Below are 24,487 nucleotides of genomic sequence, written 5' to 3'. Positions count from 1 at the left end.
GGGATGGAGGCGTTTGGCTGCAGGGGCAGTCGGTATGACGGAAGAGCAGCTCTGTCTGGCACGAGGGCAAGGAGCCAAGTCAGAAAATGAGTTGCAGGTTGGATTAAAGCCTTGGGTCAGCAGCTGGACCATGCTGGGTTATGTCTCACAGTGAAATGAGTGAGACGTGGGGTTCCATTCCCTGTCAGTTTGGTGATTTCTTTCTTTTATCTAGCTACTATCCTATGCAAAAAAAAAAAAAAAAAAAAAAAAAACCAACGAGGATATCTGTTGTCTCCTGGAGTTTTGAAACCTGCTGAAGAATGCTGTTCTATCTCTTGGGTGGGTTGGTCTGATGCTTATCTAGGCCTTCTGAGCATCTCTGATCCATGAAGTCTGTGCCTTTTTCAGCTCGGACCAATTCCTATGTTTTTCCTGTTGTGGAGACTGAACCAGTTAGAGACAAAAGTTCTGCGTACTGCTCCCAGAAGAGAAAACTGCGTGACTGTGCCCTCAATCTGTGTAGGAAACACATGCATTCAAAGCACCCTGCTGAAATGCCAGGAGACTTTCTGCCTCAGGCAGGTATGCCAACCGAGTGAGCAACAGCTGCAGCGTCCTGGAAGAAAATGCAGCGTGTGCTCCTTTCTGTGGCAGTTCAGCTGCTGTGGATGGCATGGAGACAACAGGCTCCTTTCCCCAGTGAGTCACTAAGCCTTCCAAAAGCCCAGTATCTCCAAGGCTTTCTGCTGAGGTGGGGCCTATTACATGCTCCCTATGCAGCTGAAACCTTAAAGGCTCAGTGAAACCCATAATTAATTGAAGTTTGTGTAACACTTAGAAGATATAACTCACTAGATGAGCACTAAGGCTGTTGCTAATGATTTTAAATCTACATAGCAACTTCCTAAAAAGATTTGAAATTGGCAATTACAGTACTCTGTGTTAGATGGAAAAGCTTTGATCGCTACAGAGTGAGAAATAAATGCATAACTTAAACTGGAGAGATAACAACAGCACATTGCTAGGTGCAGTGACATGGCACAGGGCTAGGCAAGGATTTGCTGTTGCGCCTTCCAAAACTCAATTTGAAGCCATTTCAGTGTCTCCGTATTGCATAAATGACAGTGGAAGTCCTAGGAAGTCTGCAGTTACGGGTACTTATGGTCTGAAGATAAGGTATAATTGGAGAATTTTACTTTCATTCCCTCTTCACATATTTTATTACTGTTTTTATTTCTATGCAGTTACAAGGCTGACTTCTGATACAGTGCTAGACATGAACCCAATGGCAATATTCTCGTCTGTCCTGTGTTCCATCAGATGCTTTAGTAAGATTAAAAAAAATTTTTTAAAGATTTTAAAAAAACAACTTATAATGACAGGTCTACAGGGCTATTATTTTATTTTCAAAAGTAGGAATATTTTCTAAAGAAAACTGGAGTCTGGAAGCCTGGTTTTCGTGTGGTGTCTTTCAAAGGCAAAATACATGAAGCTGTTTTCTTTGCTTGACTGGTGCTGGTTGGGGGTTCAGCGATAGCATCCACCAAACTGTTTACTTCAGTTATTCAATTTTCCGTAATGTGATTAGAATTTAATAGGTTCTTTGGTGTAAAATAGTGTAGTCCTGTAAACCTTATACATATCCCCAAGTAACTTCAAGCTATTCATTGATAGAAGGAAGAAAATAAGAACATTTTAAGAAAACAAAAAGGCATTACAGAAAGATTCTGTTTTTAAGGATGTATGGGCATTTTTAAGCTAGTATAGTCCTGTCACATATAAAGGATATGTGCCTGTTGTAGGTATCTTCAGAAAATTTTTATTTACCTTGATTATTTGCTTAATAATTTCTCCCTAATATCTGTTTGAATAAGTGCAAAATATTCTTCAAATTGCTCCTTTAGGAAACAAATACTCCAATGGTTTTATATTGTCCTAACTAGATTAACATCCATCTTTCTTGAGGACATTGCTAGTGTCTGAAGTGGCAGTCTGGGAGGACTTCACTGTTTTTGAGATTTCATTTAGAAGTAGATAAAGTTATGTCCAAGTAAAATGAGAGAAAAAATAATCTCCCTAGTTGTCCTCACATTTTTCTCCTGAGGCATGAAGAGTTAGCACTGCACTTACTGATGCAATGCCAATATACTTAAGACATTTTGCAAACATTTGAGAAATATAACTAGTCATGGGAAATCTAGACAGTTAAGTTATACATGGGAGTGTACATCCATTTCATTTTGTGAACAGGTGAATCATCTAACTGGGCTGTTAAACGTGTTGGATGGATCTGATGTTAAACTTAAGTGTGAAGGTCCTGTATAATCAGGAAATTGCTATCATTTGTCATGTATGTATTGATATATTTAAATATAGATAGCATCAGATGTGCTTGTCCACAACCAGAGTTTCATTGTGAAGGTACCTTGCAAACACAGAGCATGAACATGACAGCTACCCACAAAAACTAAAAAATGATGTAAAGATGAAAGAGAAGCTGATGGGACAGAGAGGATGGGAGGAGCTGTTAGGAAAAGAAGTTGTGTTGGCCATTCCTGTGAGTCAGGGTTTTCTTAAGTGGTCTCTCATGTCTCTCAGGAGACCTTATCACTCTACAACTCCCTGAAAGGAGGTTGTAGTGAGGTGGGGGTTGGCCTCCTCTCCCAGGTAACAGTAATAAGATGGGAGGGAATGGCCTCAAGTTGTGCCAGGGGAGGTTCAGGTTGGATATTAGGAAAAATTTCTCCTCAGAAAGAGTGGTGAGGTGCTGGAGGTGGAGTCACTGTCCCTGGAGCTTTTCAAGAAGTATGTAGATGTGACACTGAGGGACATGGCTTAGTGGGCATGGTGCTTATGGGTTGATAGTTGGACCAGATGATCTTAGAGGCCTTTTCCAGCCTTAATGATTTTATGATTCTATAAAATGGTATTGAATAAGCCTGTCTCAATTCCTAATCTGTAAGATAGAGATAGCAATACTTTACTCAAAAGTATTTTGTGTACAAAAGTATCTTAATATTTCCAAAGCCCTTTTAAGAGAAAAAAGGTTAACTTGAAGCTCTATGTTACAGGGCTGAATCCTGCTGCTAGGAGGTTATGCAGGTAGCCTTTATAGTTTTTGTGGGACCTGCAGTGTGCCTGCAGGCAAGTTGGCTTCTGACCATGTGGAGGCCCTGGAGCAGCCCCTTACATATAATGTGAGCCCCAAGCAGCAGTTACATTGCATCTAATGTAATCTAGTGACTCAGTATAGTACTGGAAAACATGAAGCCTAGGATCTAAACCTGGCAGGCAGTGTCAACTCAGGCATGCCATTTCACCTTCTTTGACTCGATTTACTGTCTGTAAAGCTGAGACAGTATCCCCATACTTTATGAAATTAGTTCAGGAACAAAAGCACTACATAAATAGTAGGGTATGCAGATATTACTGTGTGAGCACTCGTGTGCAAGGGGCTGTGACATGTCTGGTAACAGATAGCTCTTTCAGCACAACTACAGCCTTCCCAGTGATGTATGGCTTCACTTAGATGCGGCTGCAGGCACATTTATGCTTGACAACTTGGGTCAAAACAGCTGGTCTGAGTATTTATCCTGCAGTGGAGCCTCTCTAATCCTGATCCTAAATGGAAATTCTTACCGTGTGTGCCCCAAAGATACCAGAGACCATGGATCGCCACGAGGTCTTTTACTTCATGTTCCCCATCTAAAACATCTTCAACAGGAAGAAATCTAATACTCATTTGCTTTATAAAATATGTCACAGTATAGCTTTTGTGCACACTGATAAGAACAGTTACACTGAATTGGGATACCCATGATTCTACTTTATCCAATTCCTGTAATTTAATTGTTGTGTATAGCCAAAACTGTGGTAGGACAGGTATAGCATCCTAAAAAATTAAATTTCTCCCATGTGGGCAGCTTGGGTCCATCTATGTGTCACGTATGTTAATAACAATATCCTGTACTATTTCTCTTTATATACATATATCATACGTACATGAGTGTGGGCTTAGGGCTGGCGGCTCTCAGTGGCTGTTTCCCCGCATTCTATGGATGTTCTGGCAATGCTGCATATAAATAATGATAACAGTTGTTAATATAATAAAATTAATGTAATAAGTGACTGCTGTCAATAATTTTCAGGCCATAAAGACAAAAAAAAACCCAAACCCACAGCCTGACATCCCACACAAAAAGAACAAAAAAGTTGTTTTATTGCATTCAAAACAGAAGTGTGTTTTCCTGCAAGGTAGTAAGTTTGGAGAAGGTTTCATTTATAATGAATGCATCCAGACCTAATGCCATCTCTTTGTACAATAGGCAAAAGCAAGAGTGGACTAAAACTCACTGCTCTAGAGTGTGGCAAACTGGTGTCTCTATGGACAAAACAGAGTTGTGCCTTACAGATCAAGGAGGAACTTTCAATTATGACTGGTTTTGCTGAAGAGGAGTTAAAAACTTGGACTTGTCAGGACTGTGGCTGTGAAGAGTTTTAGCGTGCAAGGTGGAATGGACAGGCTGACACAGCATGTAAGTTCTATAAGTTGTGTCTCAGGGAGACAATATTTGGCAATGCGTTTCAGCTAAATTTCACAGTGATTTCAATTGAAGAAAAACAACTCTATATTCTTCCTGAAGCAATATCTACAATGAATTCTATTTTAAGAATCCACCCAAAGCTCCAGTCACGAAGATGCATGTGCTTAACTGGGCTGCATTCATTCTAGAAAATAAAATTGATGTTCTACTTGCAGCTTTAAAGGGAAAGTCTTTGTTCTTTTTTCTCCAAGACAGAATTCCATGGTGGCTGTGATGAATATCCTACTTTCAAATAATAAAAAAAAAGAAACAAACTGTCATTTCCTACAGCACGCCAACAAAAAAATTTAATGTGATGTTGGCAGGAAAAAAGGCCTATAGGGCTAATAGATTTCTGGCGTATTATATACAACAAATAAAATGGCAAGAGGAAGATAGCACTAGGTTAAGAACTACTATTGCTAATGGTACTCAATATTTTTTGTTTAGCACAAATTAAATAACAAACAAAAACAAGTAAAAACCAAGATGGTGTCATGCCTCCCAGCTCTCCATGCTAAATGAGAATGAAGAGGTTTACTGTGATATTTCAAGAATTTGGAGTAGGATGGATATTTTTCTTCTTTTTGTGTATGTTCACGCTGTATTCACACCATCTCACACTGCTGCAGATGCTTCTGCAGACAAATTTAAATAAACATTTTGTATTAAAGTGACAATTAAAATTTTCTTTTTTGGATGAAAGGAAAGGGCCAAGAGTGGTACATATGACTTGCCAATATTTGACCTGTCCAAGTGATATTTTAAAATTATGAAAAGATCATAGAATGGTCCGTACATTATTGATATATTAGTATCGCAGGAGGCTGAAAATTGTTGGTGATTATAAAACTGGTTAGAGTGCAGAAAATCCCTTCCATAACGAGGTATTTCAAGAGATTTAAACTTGTGATGTCCTTCTTCACTTTTTTAGACAACTTTAATGTCTTTTAGAGGTACAGGCATTTACAGAAGCTTTTGATTCCAGACTTGTTTCCAGCTATCTACTACGTAAGTCTCCTGCATTCTGAAGATAGTCTGAAGATTCATGCACAGGGAGCAAGTTCATCATGAAATGGAAAACAATTGTAACAGTCTATGAAACTCATTCTGTCTTTAATGCACAGAGCTACTCTTGGGTTTAAGTGGTTCAGATGCTCAGACAGAAATGAGAAAAAGATAACTGTTTATGCAAATGACCATACAGCAAACCAAATTTGAAGAAGGATATTGTTTCCCAGAATAAATGAGCATCTGGTTTTCTTTTTAATGTAGGAAAGTATCCAAAATGTGATGATAAATGTGAGGTATTGAGTGCTTGAATGAGAGCCACACATTATTCAATGCACACCAATGCAACCTCCCATACCCTGTTAAGATTAAGATAATAATTCACCCCAGAGGGAAGAGGGGCCCAAGAAATCTGGGCTTGAGAGGTAGGCCTGTCCAAAACTCATGAAATTCAACATGGCTAAGTGCAAGGTCCGGCTCCTGGGTTGAGAATCTCAGGTGCAAATACAGGCAGGGTAGAGAATGAACTGAGAGCAGCCCCGAGGAGAAGGACTTTAGGGGTGTTGGTAGATCAAAATCTCGAAATGAACCAGCAGTGTCCACTTGCAGCCCAGAAGGCCAACTGTATCCTGGGCTGTATCAAAACTGGGGTGGCCTGCCTTCATGAGACCCCATCTGGAGTACTGTGCCCAGGTCTGGGACCCCCAGCACAATAAAGATGCGGAGCTTTGGGAGGGAGTCTAGAGGTGGCAACAGAGTTAATCAGAATGCTGGAGCATCTCTTCTACAAAGGCAGGCTGAAGAAGACAGGCTTGTTCAGCCTGGAGAAAAGACAGCTTTGGGGAGACCTCATTGCAGCCTTAATTAAAGGGGGCCTACAGGAAAGATGGAGAGGGACTCTCTGTCAGGGAGTGTAGTAAAAGGACAAGTGGGAATGGTTTTAAACTAAAAGAGGGGAGATTTAGATTGGATATTTGGAATAAATTATTTACTCCAAGGGTGGTGAGGCTCTGGAATGGGTTGCCCTGGGAAGTTGTGCATACCCCATCCCTGAAGGTGTTCTAGGCCAGGCTGGATGGGGCTTTTTTGCAAGCTGAAAGCATCCCTGCTTGTGGCAGGGGTGTTGGAACTAGATGATCTTTAAAGGTCCCTTCTAACTGAAGCCAGTCTATGATTCAAGATACCAATAAAAACAACTGGACTTTTTTTCTGCAGTTATATTATTCCACCACCTTTCCTTCCAGTGGTACTGTGGAGCTCATAAGAAACTAGATGCTTTTTAGTGAATGAATATAACTTAATCCTAGCACAAATAAACTACTATACTGCCAGCGTGAGAGCAGCAAGCCCATTCATTTGGCAAAACCAGGTATTGCTAGATAAATTAAGATGCAATCCTTTCATCAGTGCGTGAATTAGCAATTAGTTGACATCAAACTGGCAAAGATGCACTAGACAGAGAATATAGAATGAGATCTCTCTGCATTAATACTCTAATCTCTCTTTCATTACACACCTTCATAGTAGGCAGAATTAACACTGATAGAATTTCTATTTACTAAAAAAAAGCAGTCATGTTATAGTGTTAGTTTGTGCTTCGTTGGCACTCAGCAGAGATAAGATCTTCATTCAACCTTAATCTAATTATGACAAAATTAATAATGTCAAACCTTGAGAAAGTAAGTGCATGACAACTAATGAAGAAGTGGGTTAGATGTGAAGGAGTTTGCTCTGCTGATGATGACAGAACTCAGCCTATGAATCAGCAGTATAAGAGGAGTATTCTAAGAAAATAAAACCATAAAGATAAAGGTAAAATATGAAATCCAAACGAGACCGTGGGGTCTGGGAAAGTAATGATGGGTAAATCAAATCTGAGATTTGGGCTGAGGCAAAATGTATAGGTGAAAAGTGGATCTTCAATTTGATACGAAAAGAAAGGGAATGTTCAAGCCATGAACTCTATGTTATATGCAGCCTTGCAGAACAATTCATCCATCATTCAGTCCATTGCTGGCAGCCTTTTTTCCCCAGGGAGTTAATTTAATGGCAGCAGCCTGCCCTTTGCTGTCATTTTCACCAGGGCTGAGAAGCTTACTCCTATCACACTGAGCTTATTGCACTCGCTTGACACAATGCATGCACGCAAATAGGTTTGTGCCTACTCTGGGGTAAAGATAGCCACTAGGAGCAGGCAGAGCTGGTAAAAAAAAAACCCTCGGTCTGTTCCCAAGATGACCCTAGGAAAAAGGGTCTGACTGCTTTGATGACTGCAACCATCTTTCAGCCATTGCCGGTATTGATTCTTCAGTGACACATGAGCTTTCCCTGGCAGCAGATGAAGCTATGGAACCTGCTCACCAGGTGGCCCTCAGCATGATAAAATGTATGAAAGCAGATTAGGTAGAACAATTAACACTTTAGAAATCTGGAAATAAGTGCTTACGGAATGAAGGCTGTCAAAATGGCTAAATGGGCTACTTAAAGTTAGCCAAAAAAAAAGAAAAAAAAAAGAAAACTTTGAATCTGTAAAATAAAGCGGAAGGAAAAAAATAGGAATGAAAGGAAGGGGAAAAGAAAAAAAAAAAGGCACCTGGAAGACAGGAGAGTCCTGTTCTGGATTAACTTCTTCCAGAAGAAATTGGTTTTACAAAAGCTCTAATTTCATTTGTACTGTAAGCTCCCCATACACTCTGAATTCAGTTTTAATTCCCCTTCTTTGAAAAGAGATATGAGGAAGAGGTATGAAATACTTATGTCCTATTTTGGAGTAATATCATGACTTAATTTTTATCTACAGTCCAGGAGTAAGTTTTACCAATAGAAAAACAAAAACTTCTGGTTACACCATTTGTGGACTTCTGCATATTGACCTCAAAAGTGAATGGATTCAGGTGTATACAAGAAGCCATGGTCCTCTGAAAACTTATTGTTGCTACACTCTTCCAATTAAAGCCAAAACACATTTCTGCGAAGGCTGGAATTTGCAGTAGAAGGCTAGGCCTGTATTAGTTTTTCTTTCTAGCTTCAGCTGCAAGATGCCTGGAGACTCATGTTGCTTTGGATCCTTTCCTCTCCTGTGCCTCAAGAGTGCAATAGAGGGGAGAGTTAATGTTGATCCATATATTCTAACCACTCAAGGACCAAATATCCCCTTTGGGATGATGATTAGAACTCTTCTAATGTAGACTTTTGACAGTTGCCTATTTATTGTTGTATTCAATTATCTGTCATCACAGAATCACAGAATCGCAGGATTGGAAGGGACCTAAAGAGAACATTGAGTCCAACGTCCCTGCTAAAGCAGGTACCATACAATAGGTCACACAGGTAGGCATCCAGATGGATCTTGAATATCTCCATAGAAAGAGACTCCACAACCTCTCTGAGCAACCCATTCCAGTGCTCTGTCACCCTTACTGTAAAGTTCTTCCTCATGTTAGTATGGAATTTCCTATGCACAAGTTTTAGGCCATTACTCCTTATCCTATCACTACACACCACCGAGAAGAGTCTGGCCTCATCCATTTGCCTCCCATCTCCCTTTAGATATTTATAAACATTTATCAGATCCCCTCTCAGTCATCTTTTCCCCAGGCTGAACAGATCCAGTAATTCTTAAACCCTGTGTTTGAATGAGCAGATAGTTTAAAGCATAATGCATACTTTGCTTTTTAAGGTGAGTAGGGTAAGACAGAAGGAAAAGTTTGTTCCTGGCATATAAACTGAAGCATTTGGGACAAGCTGGGCATCCCTCAGTGCCTTTGGATTAAGAGCTTTTCAAGGAGTGCACTGACCTTTCTTCATCCTGTAATATACCATTCACCAAAAGGTTAGCTTAATAAGATGGAACCAGATTCCTCAGAAAGGTCTGATTTTCTCCTCAAGTGAGATTTTCTAACAGAAAGTGTATTGCTTCTTTTCAAGAAAACATTTCAAGAAGTATTCATGTAATTTAGGTGCACAATGTCTGGTAGGAACACTTGCATGTGGAAGACTGGAATCTACCTTGCTCTTTTTAAAATTAATTGCTAATAATAATATCTAAACATAGTTGGCAATAAATCCAACTTCTGGATGATCCTGTCCTGGCCTCTCTGCATACAAAGTCCTTGAATACAAAATTACAGTGATGTTTTATGGACCAGTGAACTTTTTTGAACATAATTTACAAAACTGAGTCTCAATATGGAAGTATGTGTGTATGGCAGAAATCCCTGTCATTTTTGAGAAAGTCATAAAATGTATTGAGTACTCCGTCTTCATCAAATGTAAGTATTATATCGTTGTTTTGTTTCATGTGCTATAGGTTCACTTCTGTGATGCACAGTTTATAATTTCTGACATAGAAAGCTTGGTATTATGGTATAATGAAGTAGCATTTTTTATTGTACACAGAGTATTTCCAAACTGTTCTGATTTTGTAGCAAATTAATTTTAGATAGCTGGATAGAGATTATTTATTAAAAAGACCATTCAAAATATTTTTTTCATTTAAAATAATTTTTTTCCTTATCATTTAGCTGATTTGCAGTTTTTACTGTAAACTCTTTTTTTGAAAACAAAGGTACAGATTGTTGAAAGTTCCATTGCAATATTCATGGCAGTGAAAGCTTGGCTGCATGTTCTCTCTGCCGACTTATGTAAATTTCTAGGGACCTTGTGTGAATGGAAGGAGTCTGAATTTGTGTCCATGGTAATCTGTTCAATGTGTAGAGGAAGTTACAATGGCATTAACCCATGAAAAGGATCAGTTGTTTTCATGGAAAGCAGTCAAGACATGCTTTGAATTCAGATAGTCAACTTAATCAGAGCTAGACATTGTTTTTTAAGGGTTTCTCTTTCAAATTGCTTAACGCTGGTAACCCGCTACAGTCAAAATAGATGATTTATCAGTAAAAGAATGTTAAAAAATTAACAGCTGAAGAATGGATAGATCCCTGAAATAAAGATGAAATGATCCTGCTGTTATTTATAGCCTCTACTTGGGCAACGAGAAGAATGAAAATGCCATAGTGGTCCTGGCTTGTTACCTGCTTTGTGCCTGGGAGCTAAGTGAATTCACGTAGTGTCCCTTCTGTACCAGAAATTCAGCAGCAGCAGTCCTCAGTGCTTTTGCAGGTGGGATGGTAGACATGCTCTTGGGTGGCCAGCTCACCTGGGAGGTTAGATGTAGAGTTTATTGAGGAAATATGGTGATTCAGACTCTCTCCATCAAATTCTCTTACACTGACCTTAATAGGGCATAACAAAATGTCAGGTCTAGTTCCTCCACTTCATCCTGATTTTCCTCAGACGCAAATGTTTCTGCTGGTACAGTTGCCCTGGTAATAAGAAAGTGATTGAGACTGTGTTCCTCTTTACCATTAACAGGAAGAAATCCTACCTGGCAGCCTCATTTAGATTTAGAGTGTTCTCCTACATTTAAATTAAATTTCAGTACAATGAATAGTAGTGTTAGGCAACCTGTCTTTATTCGGGTATTCAGCAGATATTTTATTTTCCACCCTAATACCTGTCTCACTGTCATATATTTCAGATAATGAAAGTAAAAGATATCCATATCTTAATTAGTATGCTACAGGATAGTTTCCACAGTATAATGGTAGATTTGCATTAGGGATTACTTTCTTTTGATGGTGCTGGGGTTGCCAAGGTTAGAAATAATCAATGCAGTATATACAAAAAATGAAAGATATGGCGTCTGTAATCCATGTCAGGTGTTTTTTACACTCGCTCTCTAGTGCTGTTTGAACATCTTATACCAATGTTAGCGAACTGAATTTGCTGTATTGTTACGTGAAGCTGCATTTAGAGAGCACTGTAACTAGAATTCCTGGCTTTCCTTTAGAAAGGCATTATCCAACAGCTTTCCAGTGGAAAGAGGCAGATTTTTAAAGGCATAACTCTGAATTAACCCAGCATGAACAGCTGGTATTTGCCCATTATCCAATTTCAGAGCTGTAAATCCCAGAAATTATTTTCATACATGCTGTGGTGCCCTGTGTGTGTTCACCAGTGGAGATGTTTGGACATTAAAGCTATAATGGGAAACATGGTAACTGCTCAAAGCATAAGGAAAAAGACCATTGGTAGGTGATGACAGCACAAACAACAGCATTATCTCATCAACACAGAGCAGTTAAGTAAGTATTACACTGACTGATATTTTTACTGGACATGCAAAATTATCTTTCACCACAGGAGCAGACAAGTGCAGGGCAGATTTTCTTACATGTAGCAAGAACAGGAAAAAAAAAAGAACAGAAATTTACTGTTTATTAATATCTCTTGCCTTCATGGAAGATGTACGGGGGAATGGCCAAATCAGGCTATTCTGCCAGTTCTGCAGAGCAAACAGTTAGAAACTGCCCAAAGGAAAAGGTGATATTAATAATAGCAGCAGTCACCTAAAAAGAGCCTTTGCAGAGGAATCAGTTTTTGAGGAAGAAATGTACAGTGAGGAATCACAGGATTATGCCATATGAAAATTCCATTGTCTGAGAGTTCATGGAAAGTGTTCTCTGCAGTGTTGGTTAGGCAAAAGTTTGTTCAGTCCTGTTCTCTTCAAGAATGCAGTGTATCAAATGCCATGGATCGTTCCTGTATGTTATGCAAATAGCAGGAATAGCTGTCTTGGGTCATACCTGAATTCACTATTGTCTGACAGTGGCCGGTGTAGATGCTTCAGAAGAATGAACATGATATCTCCCAGTGGGTAGCAGTAAGATACTCAATAGTTTTTTCTCACACATACATAATTACATTTATGCCAGGCTCCTTTCTAGATGTGGTGTGATAACTCAAATATTCTCAATATTTTCACAGCTATTTTGATCTTCACTTAGCGGTTAGATTCAGTAGTTAGACTCAACAGTTTCCTGCAGTGATAATTGCCTCGATGTGAAATGAAGTATGTCCTTTCACTGATTTTCTTACTTTCGGATTTCTCATGAATGCCCCTGGGTGTTCTTGTTCTTGTCAAAAGAGGGAGAACAAAAGTTCCCAATCTTCATCTGAGAAATATTCATTATTCTTTATATTTGTTTTCATCCCAAAATAAGCATTCTTAACTTTTTCCATCTTCCTTTGTTTAGAGCTTTTCCATGGTCACTTTCATTAGTGTTCCCTCTCTCCCATGTTACTTTGCTTGACTGGTTTTGAGAATGCAAGACCAGCACAAAATGCAGTTTTCTGGATGAAGCTACACAAATTATTTGTTGTAAGAGTGATTTCTGACATATTTCCAAATTTCAGCTTTGACTCCAGCTATACATTGACTGAAGAACTGGTTTTAGCTTCGCAGGGGTGTCCCAGTCTCCTCTTTCAGCTGGTAACTTTAAGTGAAAACCCAGTAAAGAAAAAGTAGTTTAGTTTTTCTCAGTACCTTTTTTAGAATAATTTTTGTTGGTGCATCAATCAAATCTGAACATCATGTAGTGTTCTTACACGTTTACCTTCCTAGATCTCATTCAATGAACCTCCTTGAAACATCTTGCATTTCAGCATACCTTCTTGAGTATTTCCGTATAAGCAAATGTTTCAAGTCTGATCAAATAGTAGACATTTTGAAGACTAAAAATTCACATCCCTTTCAAAATTGTACTTATTAAGAATTTTTATATAGAAGACATTTTATAAAAACATTTGCACTGTATTTCCTAAAGGTTGGTGTCAGCATACTGATTTGATACCCTTGATGTCAACTGAATGTCAATTCAAATTATATTGCAGTCGTCACTATTTAATGGCTCATCTGCTGTCACTGTATTACCTGTCTGCAGTTCATGCTTTATGCCAAGCATGTCCAACCTGTGGCCTGGCACAGCTCACCATGCAGCCATCCCCCACCCTGTGATATAAGGATGGGGGCTCTTCACCACAGAGAGGGTCTTAGGTTTGCACCCATAGCTCAGCAACAGCCAAACTGTCCTTGCATTATTAACATTGTGTCTACTGAAACCAGGGCACAGGGAGGGCGGTACTGTCCAGTGCTGACTCAAGTGATGGCAGATAAGTTCATGGATTTTGATACACTGGGTAAACTCAGGCCTCTGAGCAGCAAAAAATATGCAGCTGTGCTTTCCATTTGGAATTTAGGAATAGACTCTAAGATTGCCCCAAAAATCATCAATTTATGTTTGCAACACCATTTTCAGTGGATATAAATACATTACCTACAAACTGTCAAATGGAATGTATAGAGTTACAGTCCAAAATCTGGCCATGTCTCTTTACCAGACTTTGATAAGCCCTCTCTTACCTCACTTCACAGTCATGCCTTACTCATGTCCCTGCTTTTTGGCAGTATGAACATTTAGAAACAACTGTTTTCAAGGATGAAGCACAGGAAGAATAAAATTTTACCAAAAGTCTCTGACAAATACCTTGAGATCTCACCGAGAATGGCAACCAGTGCCATTGAACCAGCCCGATGCAGTAGTTTCACAAAAACAGCATAACATATTCCACTGGTTTTGTGGTTTTGTTCTTTTTTTTAATGTTTTAAGAAAAAAATATTAAAAATAAATTTTTTTGTTACTTGTATATTAACAATATTGTGTGTTGTACAAGGGCTGATCCAAAAGTAATGCCTCCTATTTTATGATGATGGCCCATGACATCAGAGGCGAATGTTGGTGGTAAGGCAGTAGAGGTTGAACCTTCCTGCCAGTATTCCTTTACATTTTATTGCTGTGTGACAGATGGGAGCTGAGGGGCAGTCTGACATAATGGCACCTGACATGAAAATCTGTATGGAGCAAAGGTATGTCACTGAATTCCTCCACACGTTAAAAATGGCACCTGTTGACATTGATCTATGCTTGCTGAACACTGATGGAGACCAAGCAGTGGATGTGAGCACAGTGAGGCAGTGGGTGGAGTGTTTCAGCACTGGTGACAGCAACAGAGGGTCACCTCCACTGGTGCAGATTTTTATGAGTGCAGCATGCAGGCTGTTGTCCATCGCTGGTGCAAATACATAGCTAATGCTGGTGACTGTGCTGAAAAACAGTGTTTTGTAGCTGAGAATTCACTCTATCAAATAGCGTTAATTGTTGTAGTTTCCATGGAAATAAATAGGAGGCATTATTTTCAAAATAACTTATGTGTATGTTTCCCAAGACAATTCTTCTTCACTTAGTACTTCCCAGCAAGCCAAAAGTTTGGATGCCCATGTGCCATGGGTTCCTCTAGTAAGTCTGTGCTTGTTTCTGCTTAAGTGATACTTTTAAGATTCACACCTCTGTTGTTTCTCTGTCCTTTGTCTTGTTGAATCCTTTGCCCATTTTACATACGGTAATTGAAATTGTACTGTTTTGTTACTATTCTGTCACATTGTGCTGCTTATTTCATCATGCTGTCCTTAATTAATTCAACTGATTTTTCTTTGCTAGACTTGGTAGTATTGCCATATTAATATATTCGTATTATTAGAACTCATTGTTTGCTTTAGTATAGTCAAAGGTATGCTCGTCTCTCCTCTCCTCCAGCCTGTTAATTAATGTCTTTACCCAGGGTTTTAGCACTCTACACCTACAGTAAGAGCAGATGTTTGTTTATCAAGGGCTTTGAGACTCTCTGAGAGCCTACAGTGGGAGTTCAGTGTTTAGTTCCCTTTGGAGAACTAATTCTTCATCACTTAAGAGCCCCAACTCCTTACTTCTGTTGGGAGACCTGATCCAAACCACCAAATAGCTTAGGCAGGTGAATTCCCAATGTGGGAATGACTTTGTCAGCAAGCTGTAAGTTGACAAGTCACTTTAGTGCACTGAAATCTATTTACAAGATTTAAGTGTGCACAAGCCATTAACTCACTATACATCTTTAGATAATGTTTTCCTCTAATTCTGATGGTAGTTAATTGACAGAGCAGTTAATTACTCTATTAATTGGCAATTAAAATCATTGAGTCTTGGTAGGTGAGTAACTGAAATTAAATGAAAACAAATTTGTTAGTTAGACATGCTGTATTTAATTTCTATGTCTTACAGTGTTTAGTTTGTGGTAAAAAAAAAAAATTGCCTGTGAATCATAATGACATTCTCAGGCGTACTGGTTTTTGTTTCAAAGATTTAATTTCTTACTGCTAGAAAGTCGTAGTCAATTTGCAGTCAGTTATTGAGTGTTGACAGCTGACTGCCATAATATATGAACTTTCAGTTGTGCTGAACTAATCTGAACCTGGAGAGAGGATTGCCTCAATGGGATTTTCAGTTCAAACCATGTTATACACTCAGTGTAGGATTGCAAGTAACAAGAGGTCAGAACCTCCATTTTGTGGTTCAGTGCACAAATTAAAGCTTTTCATGGAGTGCCACCACCACCTGAGACCTGAGAAAAGGCTTTTTACTGCCTCAGTGAAAAGTTTGATTATATGGGGAAATGGTTATTGCAGTAAGGTGAAATTTCATGTTTACAATGATTGATTAAACCATGTATCTATCATCTTATTGGGCTATTATTTCCACATTTGGGTCAAACCTTGTTCTGCTGGGCTTATGTCTGGAGACAGAATTCAGCAAGCATAAATGGCTACTCTGTAATGTCTCCTAATTTATTCTGTTGGGCATGACAAAGGCAGGTGTTGGTGGTATGGCAGTAGAGGTTGAACCTTCCCACCAGTATTCCTTTACATTTTGTTGCTGCGTGACAGATGGCAGCTGAGGGGCAAAAGGAGTAAAACATGCTTACTAGCAAGAGCTGTGGTGCGGTGCTCTCCGCACATTGCATAGGAGTTGGCAAAACATGGAGGGATGCTCAGATGCACCCACATCTCTCTGGAGTTGCCATTCTTCCATAAAGCTTGTAAAACCTAGGATTACACTTGGAATCCTTGAGGAATTTCAGGATATTCCCCCCCTTTTTTTTTGTTTGGTGGTTTGTTGGTTTTTTTGGTCCTCATATATTTTACTATGACATCTTTCCCCAGAGAATTCAGAACCATGTAGGTTGATGTATATGTTCCATTTCATTAATAATTCTGCCATATTCTAGTAAAGAGAACCTTTTTTTTCTCGAAAAATAATAGGAACACACATTAAGTGCCATTGAAGATTGTAATGCAAAAATAAGATTATGTTACCCTTGCTATACACGTTTAAAGAAAGTCTAGTTCTGCTCAATTCTCTCTTTTCTTACTTCTCTGATAATGCCAACAGAAGTGAATTCATTTTGAAATGAAATGCCTGTAGTTTCACTGATCTGGTTGAATTTTTGCTTAATCAGGTCTGGCCTGGATTTTCTCCTAGCTTTTTATTTATGTGATTCTGTTAATTTACATGTGTAACATTAAAAGATCAGCTGGGTTCAAGGAGAATAGTATGGAAGCAGTTGTATAAAAGTGTGTCCCAGGAGGCACAGCTTGATACCTGCATTTGAATAAAATTTCCCACCTCTATCATAAAATCCAGTTTGCTTCACTGCAATCACTGAACATTAGTGTTACATCTTCAGGGAGACTACACTCCTCCTAAGTCCCTTCTGGTTTTGGTTTTAGATGCCTAAAATCTGCTTAACATCCTTCAGCAGCAGGCCAGTCATCCAGGTTCCCTGGGTTACCTAACTGTGTAGGTTCTTGAATTATTGCGATACCTTTGTATGTAGCCCAAGAGCTTCATAGGAATCCGATTTCACTCACCCTGTACCTGTTCAAAAACATCTCTTCTGGAAAGATACCAGTCCCCCACCTAAATACTCTATAGTCAACTTGGTTTCAATGACCTGGCATTTGAAAGCTACTTGGATTTCTAGTGAAGCCTTAAAACTTAACATAATCGATGCTTCAACTGACTGCTAATGGTTGTGTAGGAAGCTGAAGTCTGTTATACCGTTTTCATGTCTAGGTGTACAGGATCACAAATGGAAGGATGCATCTAACATATGCTATTACTTTGCCAGTAGTCACCATGAAAGTAGAAACAGCAAGTTTAAGCAGTTTGGTCATACTCTGTGGTATCCTGAGCTCCCTCCCACTTTTCAATTGCTGGTAAACAACATAAACTGATCAAACTGGAGCTCCTTGTTGCTTTTGTATATAGAGATGCACTGGAAAACTGCGATTAAATGTACTTTACAAACCTTAGCTCGTACCATAGGCATTATCCTTTTAATTCATGGCACTGTTCGCTGTAAAGTTTTGATAGCTTAAATAAGCAGAGTGCTTGTTAATATTCTGGTGCTTAATGATAACTACTTTTAAATTAAACCAATCAGTCTTTTTCTTCTTTTTTTTCTTTTTTTTTTCTTTTCCACATTTTAATGCAATCTGTATTGGTAAATACACATTCTTAGTAAATACACACAATTTTCATATTTCAAGAGGAGTTCTGTTTTGGCTTCATATTTGTTGCACAGAAAGTTTCACTTTTCAGTCTGTGTCAGAGTGAGCAGCCTACACTCCAGCATGATGAAGGGAACTGACTCTCTTTATAGATACCCTAAAATGTATAGATGCCTAAAATAAGCCTACCCAGAAGGAACTGTGGGTAAGAAAATATATATTTTTAAATTTCTCTAGGGCTGTCAGAATTTTCAGGCCCACCTTGACAAAAGATTCGGACACTTTGACTTTCCAGGAGAAAGAATATATGAAATGGTAGAAATGGGCTATAAAATCATTCTGGTGTTTTTAAGGGTTTTACAGATGACATTAGCAAGTTGAACAAATCCATGACAGAGACGTTATTCAGACAAATGTAGCTCATTGTCTCAAAGGGATTGATAGGTACTGTGCTCTGAATCTCTTCATTCCTCTGTCAGCATAAATGAAGAATTACTGAAGTCAAGAAAATGAAACTACGCCATCATAAGATGGCTGAAAGGTAAACAAATGGGTCCTGAGACTTTCTGACATCAGAAGGAGCTAAAATAAGGAAATTATTATTGAGGAAGTGCTCTGTTGATCAACAGAGGTGATTTTGCATAGTTCTAGTGGTGTTTGAGGTTCTGTTTATTTTTTGAAGTAGAACATATAATAAAAGCCCTTCTGATCTATTTATTGTTTTTTTAATATGTGAAAAGCATTAAGCATCTATTTTGCTAATCACATGTAGCTTTTTTAAAGAAAAAAATGTTATCCCAACTGGGCATTTTGTCTCCCTCTCTGACTTATTTGTGGGAACCTTGTCCAGTGTTCCCCTTTTAATCCACTAGCCACATGCATGTCTCTAAACTGTTTCCGCTATTCTGTTCTTCTTCTTAATTTCACCATTGTTCTTATCATTGCATTTCAATTTGTTCTTCATGTTTAAACCTAACTCTTCTCCAATGTCTTAGTCTAAAAATGTGACTTTCTAAATGTCTTATGTTCTATAAAAGTGCTGATGAAGAGTAGAAATAGTAGATCAAGTAGAGCTTAAGATCATAGCTACATTACTGTATTTGGATGAGAAGCATTCAAGACATTCACTTTTAGGCATAAATTTGTTCATCTTGAGAGCCTTCAATGGTTTTAGGTCAGTCTTTGCAGAGGGAAATGTGAACCTAGATGCCTAGTTCTTTGTCCTTCTGAACAGATTGCTGAGTGTCTGGGCAAGCTCCCAGGTGCTGGTATCTATTTGAATAAAGCACAAATACGTATTTGAATAAAAATTTGTAGAATGCTTTGCTAGGTCAAACCACTTTTCTGATAACACCTTGCAATAGCCAATAGCAAATGTTTAGGCAAAAGCATTACAATAGAGTAAATATGTAATGATAATTTTCCAGTATAATCCTCCCAGTGTTATTGGTGTCTGGTTCAGGGACATACTGATCCAAAAATGATATCATTCTGTTTAAGAGATGTTTGTGAATTTCTCATTTACAGATTTTTGTAATTTATTCTGAACCTGAATAAGTTTCTAGTATTGGCAACACCCAGTTTGCGCAGTGTCAATAATACAAGTGTACGTAGGAGAGGTCTCACGAGACAAAATTTTGCTTATAATGAGAATTTCTGCACTTCGTATTACTCAAAGAGAAAATTAGCACATTTTCAGTGATTGCTTTCATCCTTGCTGGAATCCTGGAAGTTCCTATACTCTTCCTTGAAATAGGAACCACAAATCCATTCCTATACATGTAAATTGAAATTCGTGTTGACTTTAATGTCAGTGCATGACTGTAATGTGTTGCCATTGTCCATTTTCTTCCTTGTTCCTCAGATCTGGGGACAGGAGAAAAACAGTGAGTGACTTTTGACTCTCTAGGACCAAGCAATGTTGGCAACTTGAAAGAAGAGTTGAGTGCCTACCTCTACTTTACACACAGAACATCAGCACCCCATTTGTAGAAAATCTTATATCTAAATGTCTCTCAGCTTCCATAAATAAGACAGAATCTCATAAATGCAGGCTTTGCTGGCAATGCAGTATGGATGTACAGACTGTAGTTTAAAGTTAGCAAAGGCTAAACCACAGGAGATTGTCTCTTTGTCCTTTTGAGTCTAGCAGCTGGTATCTTGACACCACCTTGGCAAAAAGGACAGGTATAAAGACCTGGTAAAATTACAGCAGCCTGCTATAAAATTACAGATTACACCCTATATCTTGCATAGCAAAGCAGCATATCGAGTGTGGCTTCCCCAAACACACTTTGTGTCTCAGGAACCGTCCCCTCAATGCTCTTTTCACTCAGGCTGAGGAGAGGGGTCTCTGGAGGGCACTATAGTTTGTTGCCTCAGCATCTTTCAGAGGATTTTCCCTGATAAAAATCAGAGATTCTACGTGCCATTTCCACTTCTTTAACTTGTTATTCCAGCACAGAGTGTCAAATCAAGATTTCATTCACAGGCATTTATTTTTATCTTTCAAGCTATTCATTTTTTACCTTTACATACGATGAATAAATACACACTGAGGATCTGAATGCTTCATTCACAGAAGTAAATCAAAAGCAACTTGACCAAGGCCAATAAATGCAAAAGGCACATCAGAGTCATGTTTGGGGGAAGAAAACCTGGTTACTTATACATTCCAAATGGAAAAAAAAAATCTACAAGATCTTACTACTCCCAGCTCTGTGTTTTAACCAGAAACCCATCTTCACTGTTTTCTCTGTGTGATTGAGCATGAGACAAGGTCAACAACAAATAGGTTGGTCCAGCTGCCCCTTGCAAGCTCTGTGTTGTGGTTTAACCCGGCAGGCAGCTGAACACCACACAGCCCTTCACTCACTCCCCCGCTCCCAGTAGGATGGAGGAGAGAATCAGGAAAGGAAGTAGAACTCATAGGTTGAGATAAAAACTATTTACTAAGACAGGAAAGGAAGAGAGAAATAACAGTAATGATTACATATACATATATATATTTACAAAACAAGTGATGCACAATGCAGTTGCTCACCACCAGCTGACTGATGCCCAGCCAGTCCCTGAGCAGCAGCTGCCCCTTCGGCCAGTTTAGGTCAGCTGTCCTGGTTCTGTCCCCTCCCAGCTCCTTGTGCCCCCTCACTGGCAGGACAATACAATAAACTGAAACTGGCTCTGTGCAACGCTGCTCAGCAACAACTAACACACTGGTGTGTTATCAACATTGTTTTTCTCCTAAAGCCACAAAATAGCATCATACCAGACACTATAAAGAAGACTAACTCTGTCCAGCTGAAACCAGGACACAGTGGAGCACTAGCCACCATTAATCTTAACCTTATGGGCCTCTGGGACTGCATTGTGGGCTTTTTAAACAGAATGTAAAAGGAAACAAGTCACAGCCTCATGCAGAAAACCTGGCTTTGAAGGAGGGTAGAAGAGAACAAAAAGCACTTAATGATTTAACGATATCTTGTATGCCTCCCTGACGTACACAGAAAGATAACCATAGAACAGTTGAAACATGATCCCACTACTGAGCTGTCTTGCACTATGAATAAATCAACAGCCTTTGGAAACATATTCAACAGCCTCCTGAAAGCAGAGGAGAACATAAAGGATTTTTTGCTTCATAAAGCAACACCTCAAGTAGCAGAACTCAGATTATTTTGTGCACCAGCTGAAGAGTCAGTCAGCATCACAAGAGCCATGCTGACTCTCGAGATGATTAAAAGTTCAAGTATCACTATTGTAGATTTACAAGACTTTTGTAAATAAAGACTGTGTATAAAACCACAAGACTTTTGTGAAGGCTTTCTTATGAATACCACGTGAATTTAAATTACATGTAAGGAACTTAAACACATTTAAACAGAGATACCTGCTGTCCCAAAATCAAAATGGTTGTCAGTTTGTTAAATCTAAAACAGTTTCCTCCTAGTTGGTCTCTGTACTCATAGCTGGTCGCTGAGTGTTTACATGGTAAGGCTTAATACCATGCATGGTGATGTTTTGCTAGGGAAACTAGCAGAGTTCACGGCAGGAATTGCTGCATGTGCTTGTCCCCATACATTCCCACAGAAACGCACACTTTTATCTGACACCCCCTGATTCCTCAATTGCTCCTTCCCCAGATGAAATTTACTTTTCTTCCCCCACTTTGTCACCCATGTAACAGAAAGAGGCAAACCCAAGACCACGGGTAATCACCATCTGTGAGTGTGCTGTGAAGGGACTGCGGTAGCACAATATGTGAATGGCAGAGGAGAGAAGCTGTATGAACTCCTAAGGTCTCCTGGCATTTATAAAGACTTTCCCTAAGATTTACTGGGTCTGTAAGTGTGTAATGCACCAAAAAAGGTGAACCTTGCCCCTTTTTTCCTTGCTTATTGAAGCTATCACTCCTTGTCCATCAAACCTCCATGAGGAGTTTAAAAAGTGGTGGGACGCTCTCACGCCCAAACCCTGCTTACTTAGCATATGAATGCTCAAGTGATTGTTTGAAGTAACAATTAGGAGGACAATGGATAAAGGAGGAAACTGGAGACAGCAACTAACACCTGTGAATCAGAACTTAAACAGCTTTCTTTTACATAATTAATTAAAGAAGCAAGCACAATGCACATTGACTTGAAAATATAGTCCAAAGACAATGCCCGTGCACAATAAGGCCCTTTGCCGCTGCTTTCGGTTCCGCTACTCACGTGGGAGGTTTGTTCTTTTCGTAGAAATCTTAGTCATGACTGAATGTTGCTAAGTGTTACAAGGGTGTTTTTTGATGGGGAGGAAGAAAGTGAAGAGAAAAACATGGAAGAGGAATTGCAGTTTCACGGAGGAGGCAGATGTCCTCATGAATTTATTAAAATACATGGACTTCAGATAGGTAGCAAAAAAAATCTTCTAAAGCACAGAACGGTGCTAACCTTACAAATAGCAACTGTGATTTAATGTACCGTAAGCAGTGCTACAGACTTGTTCCTATTAAGGAAAAATAAATGGATGTTATACATCTGTCATGAAATTGTATTTATTGCGGAATGTGAGCTAAATTCTATGGCATTTTCTCAAGGAGACAATCCATATGTGTGCTCAATGTGTTCGTATGCAATTATTTCTTAAATAGGTTATACTGTGCCTCTTCAGAGCAGTATTTAATGAAACTAGTAAAGATTACTACTCTAGAAATTACCAAAGAAATCTCCAATTTGCATATAATAATAAGTATTACTGGGCACAGTCTTCTATGTGCATGCACCAGCAGTGTTGCTTGAATTATTGCAGCAAAGAACATAATGGTGAAGGTTATTCAGTAGTCAGGAAAAAAAAAATCAATTTATGCAGTCAGTCTCTCTAGAGAAAAATAATGTTATTAAAAAGTATCTAATATCTAGCTTTTCTCAGTAAGTTTTATGGAGATACACATACATTAGCTATAATGCTGATGCTAGTCCACAGTGAAATTTTTGAATATTTCTTCATTATCTCTAAATGGCATCAATAGTACAAAGTTAGAGAAAATCTGTGAAGTCTAACCACGCTGAAGTTAAAGTTTAGCTTTCCTTGACTTTCAAGTAATTCAGACCAATTCTTTCTGAAGGACATCACAGATCATGCCAAATATAAAGTTAAAAGTTAAAAACTGAATAACAAAAGAGATTCAGATAAACTGAAAAAACACATTGTTTTGTTTGTGACCTTTATATGATACAATGCAAATGGTATTTGTATTTCAGTCAACCAGTTCTTACCATTTAAAGTTCAAAATAAGGACTAGATAAATCATACATCAGTGATTCCCACAGTGGTTATCTTCTTGGGGGTGAGACGGTCATCTATATGTCATGTTCCTATTTGCCTCGAGTTTTAATATTGTAAATTCATTGATATTTTGCAGATTTGGTATACGGATACTACAGACAGCAGCGGAAGTTGACCGAAGAGGTTGATTGGTCATATACAGGTAAGCAAAACTCTCTTACCAGAGAACTTACTTTGTTTTCATATTTTCACGTTCATTCTTATAAATCCAAGAGCCTGGTTTGTGTATCTACCGTATGCCTAGACAATTGTTGAAGTAAAAATGTAGAAAATGAATTCTCAAAAATTACAGCATCTTTACAACAGGGGATACTATTTACTTCCTATGTCTGTTACTTCTGGAAAAACCAAGTTCTCAGCCTTAAAACCTTTAACTTGACACTTTGATGAAGGCTGGGCCTTCATTGTTAGGTGCTTTTTTGTCATCTGAATACTCCTATTCTGGCAAGTCTGAAAAGCACACAGGAAGGCTGAAACAATGTGCAACACATTTTGTGGGTGAGAATATACCCATATATTGCATATGAACTTCTGTGCTTTGCTTCTGACTACTTGAGCATCCTTTCAGGAACCACTCTACTTAACCTAAAAAGTCAGTCATTGGGCAGTAAGATCTCATTTGTGTAAGAAAGTTATATCCTTAAATTCTGAATGAGCGTTCCTTAATCATGGAAGAGCTATGGGAAATTCACAATTTGCTTCCTAGATTCTTAAGTCAAGCCACTTCCAGTAATATTAGAAAGGTATTTTTTTTTCCTAAACAATATATGTATTTTACCCAGAACATAAAAATTGTCTTCCT

The 24,487-nt window shown here is 38.7% G+C and overlaps 1 protein-coding gene across 6 annotated transcripts in view; it reads left to right on the top strand.

The window, feature by feature from the left end:
- The window catches only part of PTPRZ1 (protein tyrosine phosphatase, receptor type Z1), a gene marked incomplete at its 5' end in the record, with an annotated part of 129,356 nt that overhangs the window by 10,844 nt on the left and 94,025 nt on the right, over positions 1–24,487 (top strand). For all 6 annotated transcript variants that reach the window (XM_021384818.1, XM_021384816.1, XM_021384815.1 and 3 more), the window contains 1 exon segment: positions 23,762–23,827. In XM_021384818.1, the coding sequence (XP_021240493.1) occupies positions 23,762–23,827 (66 nt within the window).

This window comes from Numida meleagris, chromosome 1, assembly GCF_002078875.1.
Source record: "Numida meleagris isolate 19003 breed g44 Domestic line chromosome 1, NumMel1.0, whole genome shotgun sequence".
Classification (NCBI taxonomy): Eukaryota; Metazoa; Chordata; class Aves; order Galliformes; family Numididae; genus Numida; species Numida meleagris.
The sequence above is the reverse complement of the archived record's forward strand: the minus strand, read 5'-3'. Positions and strand labels throughout refer to the sequence as shown.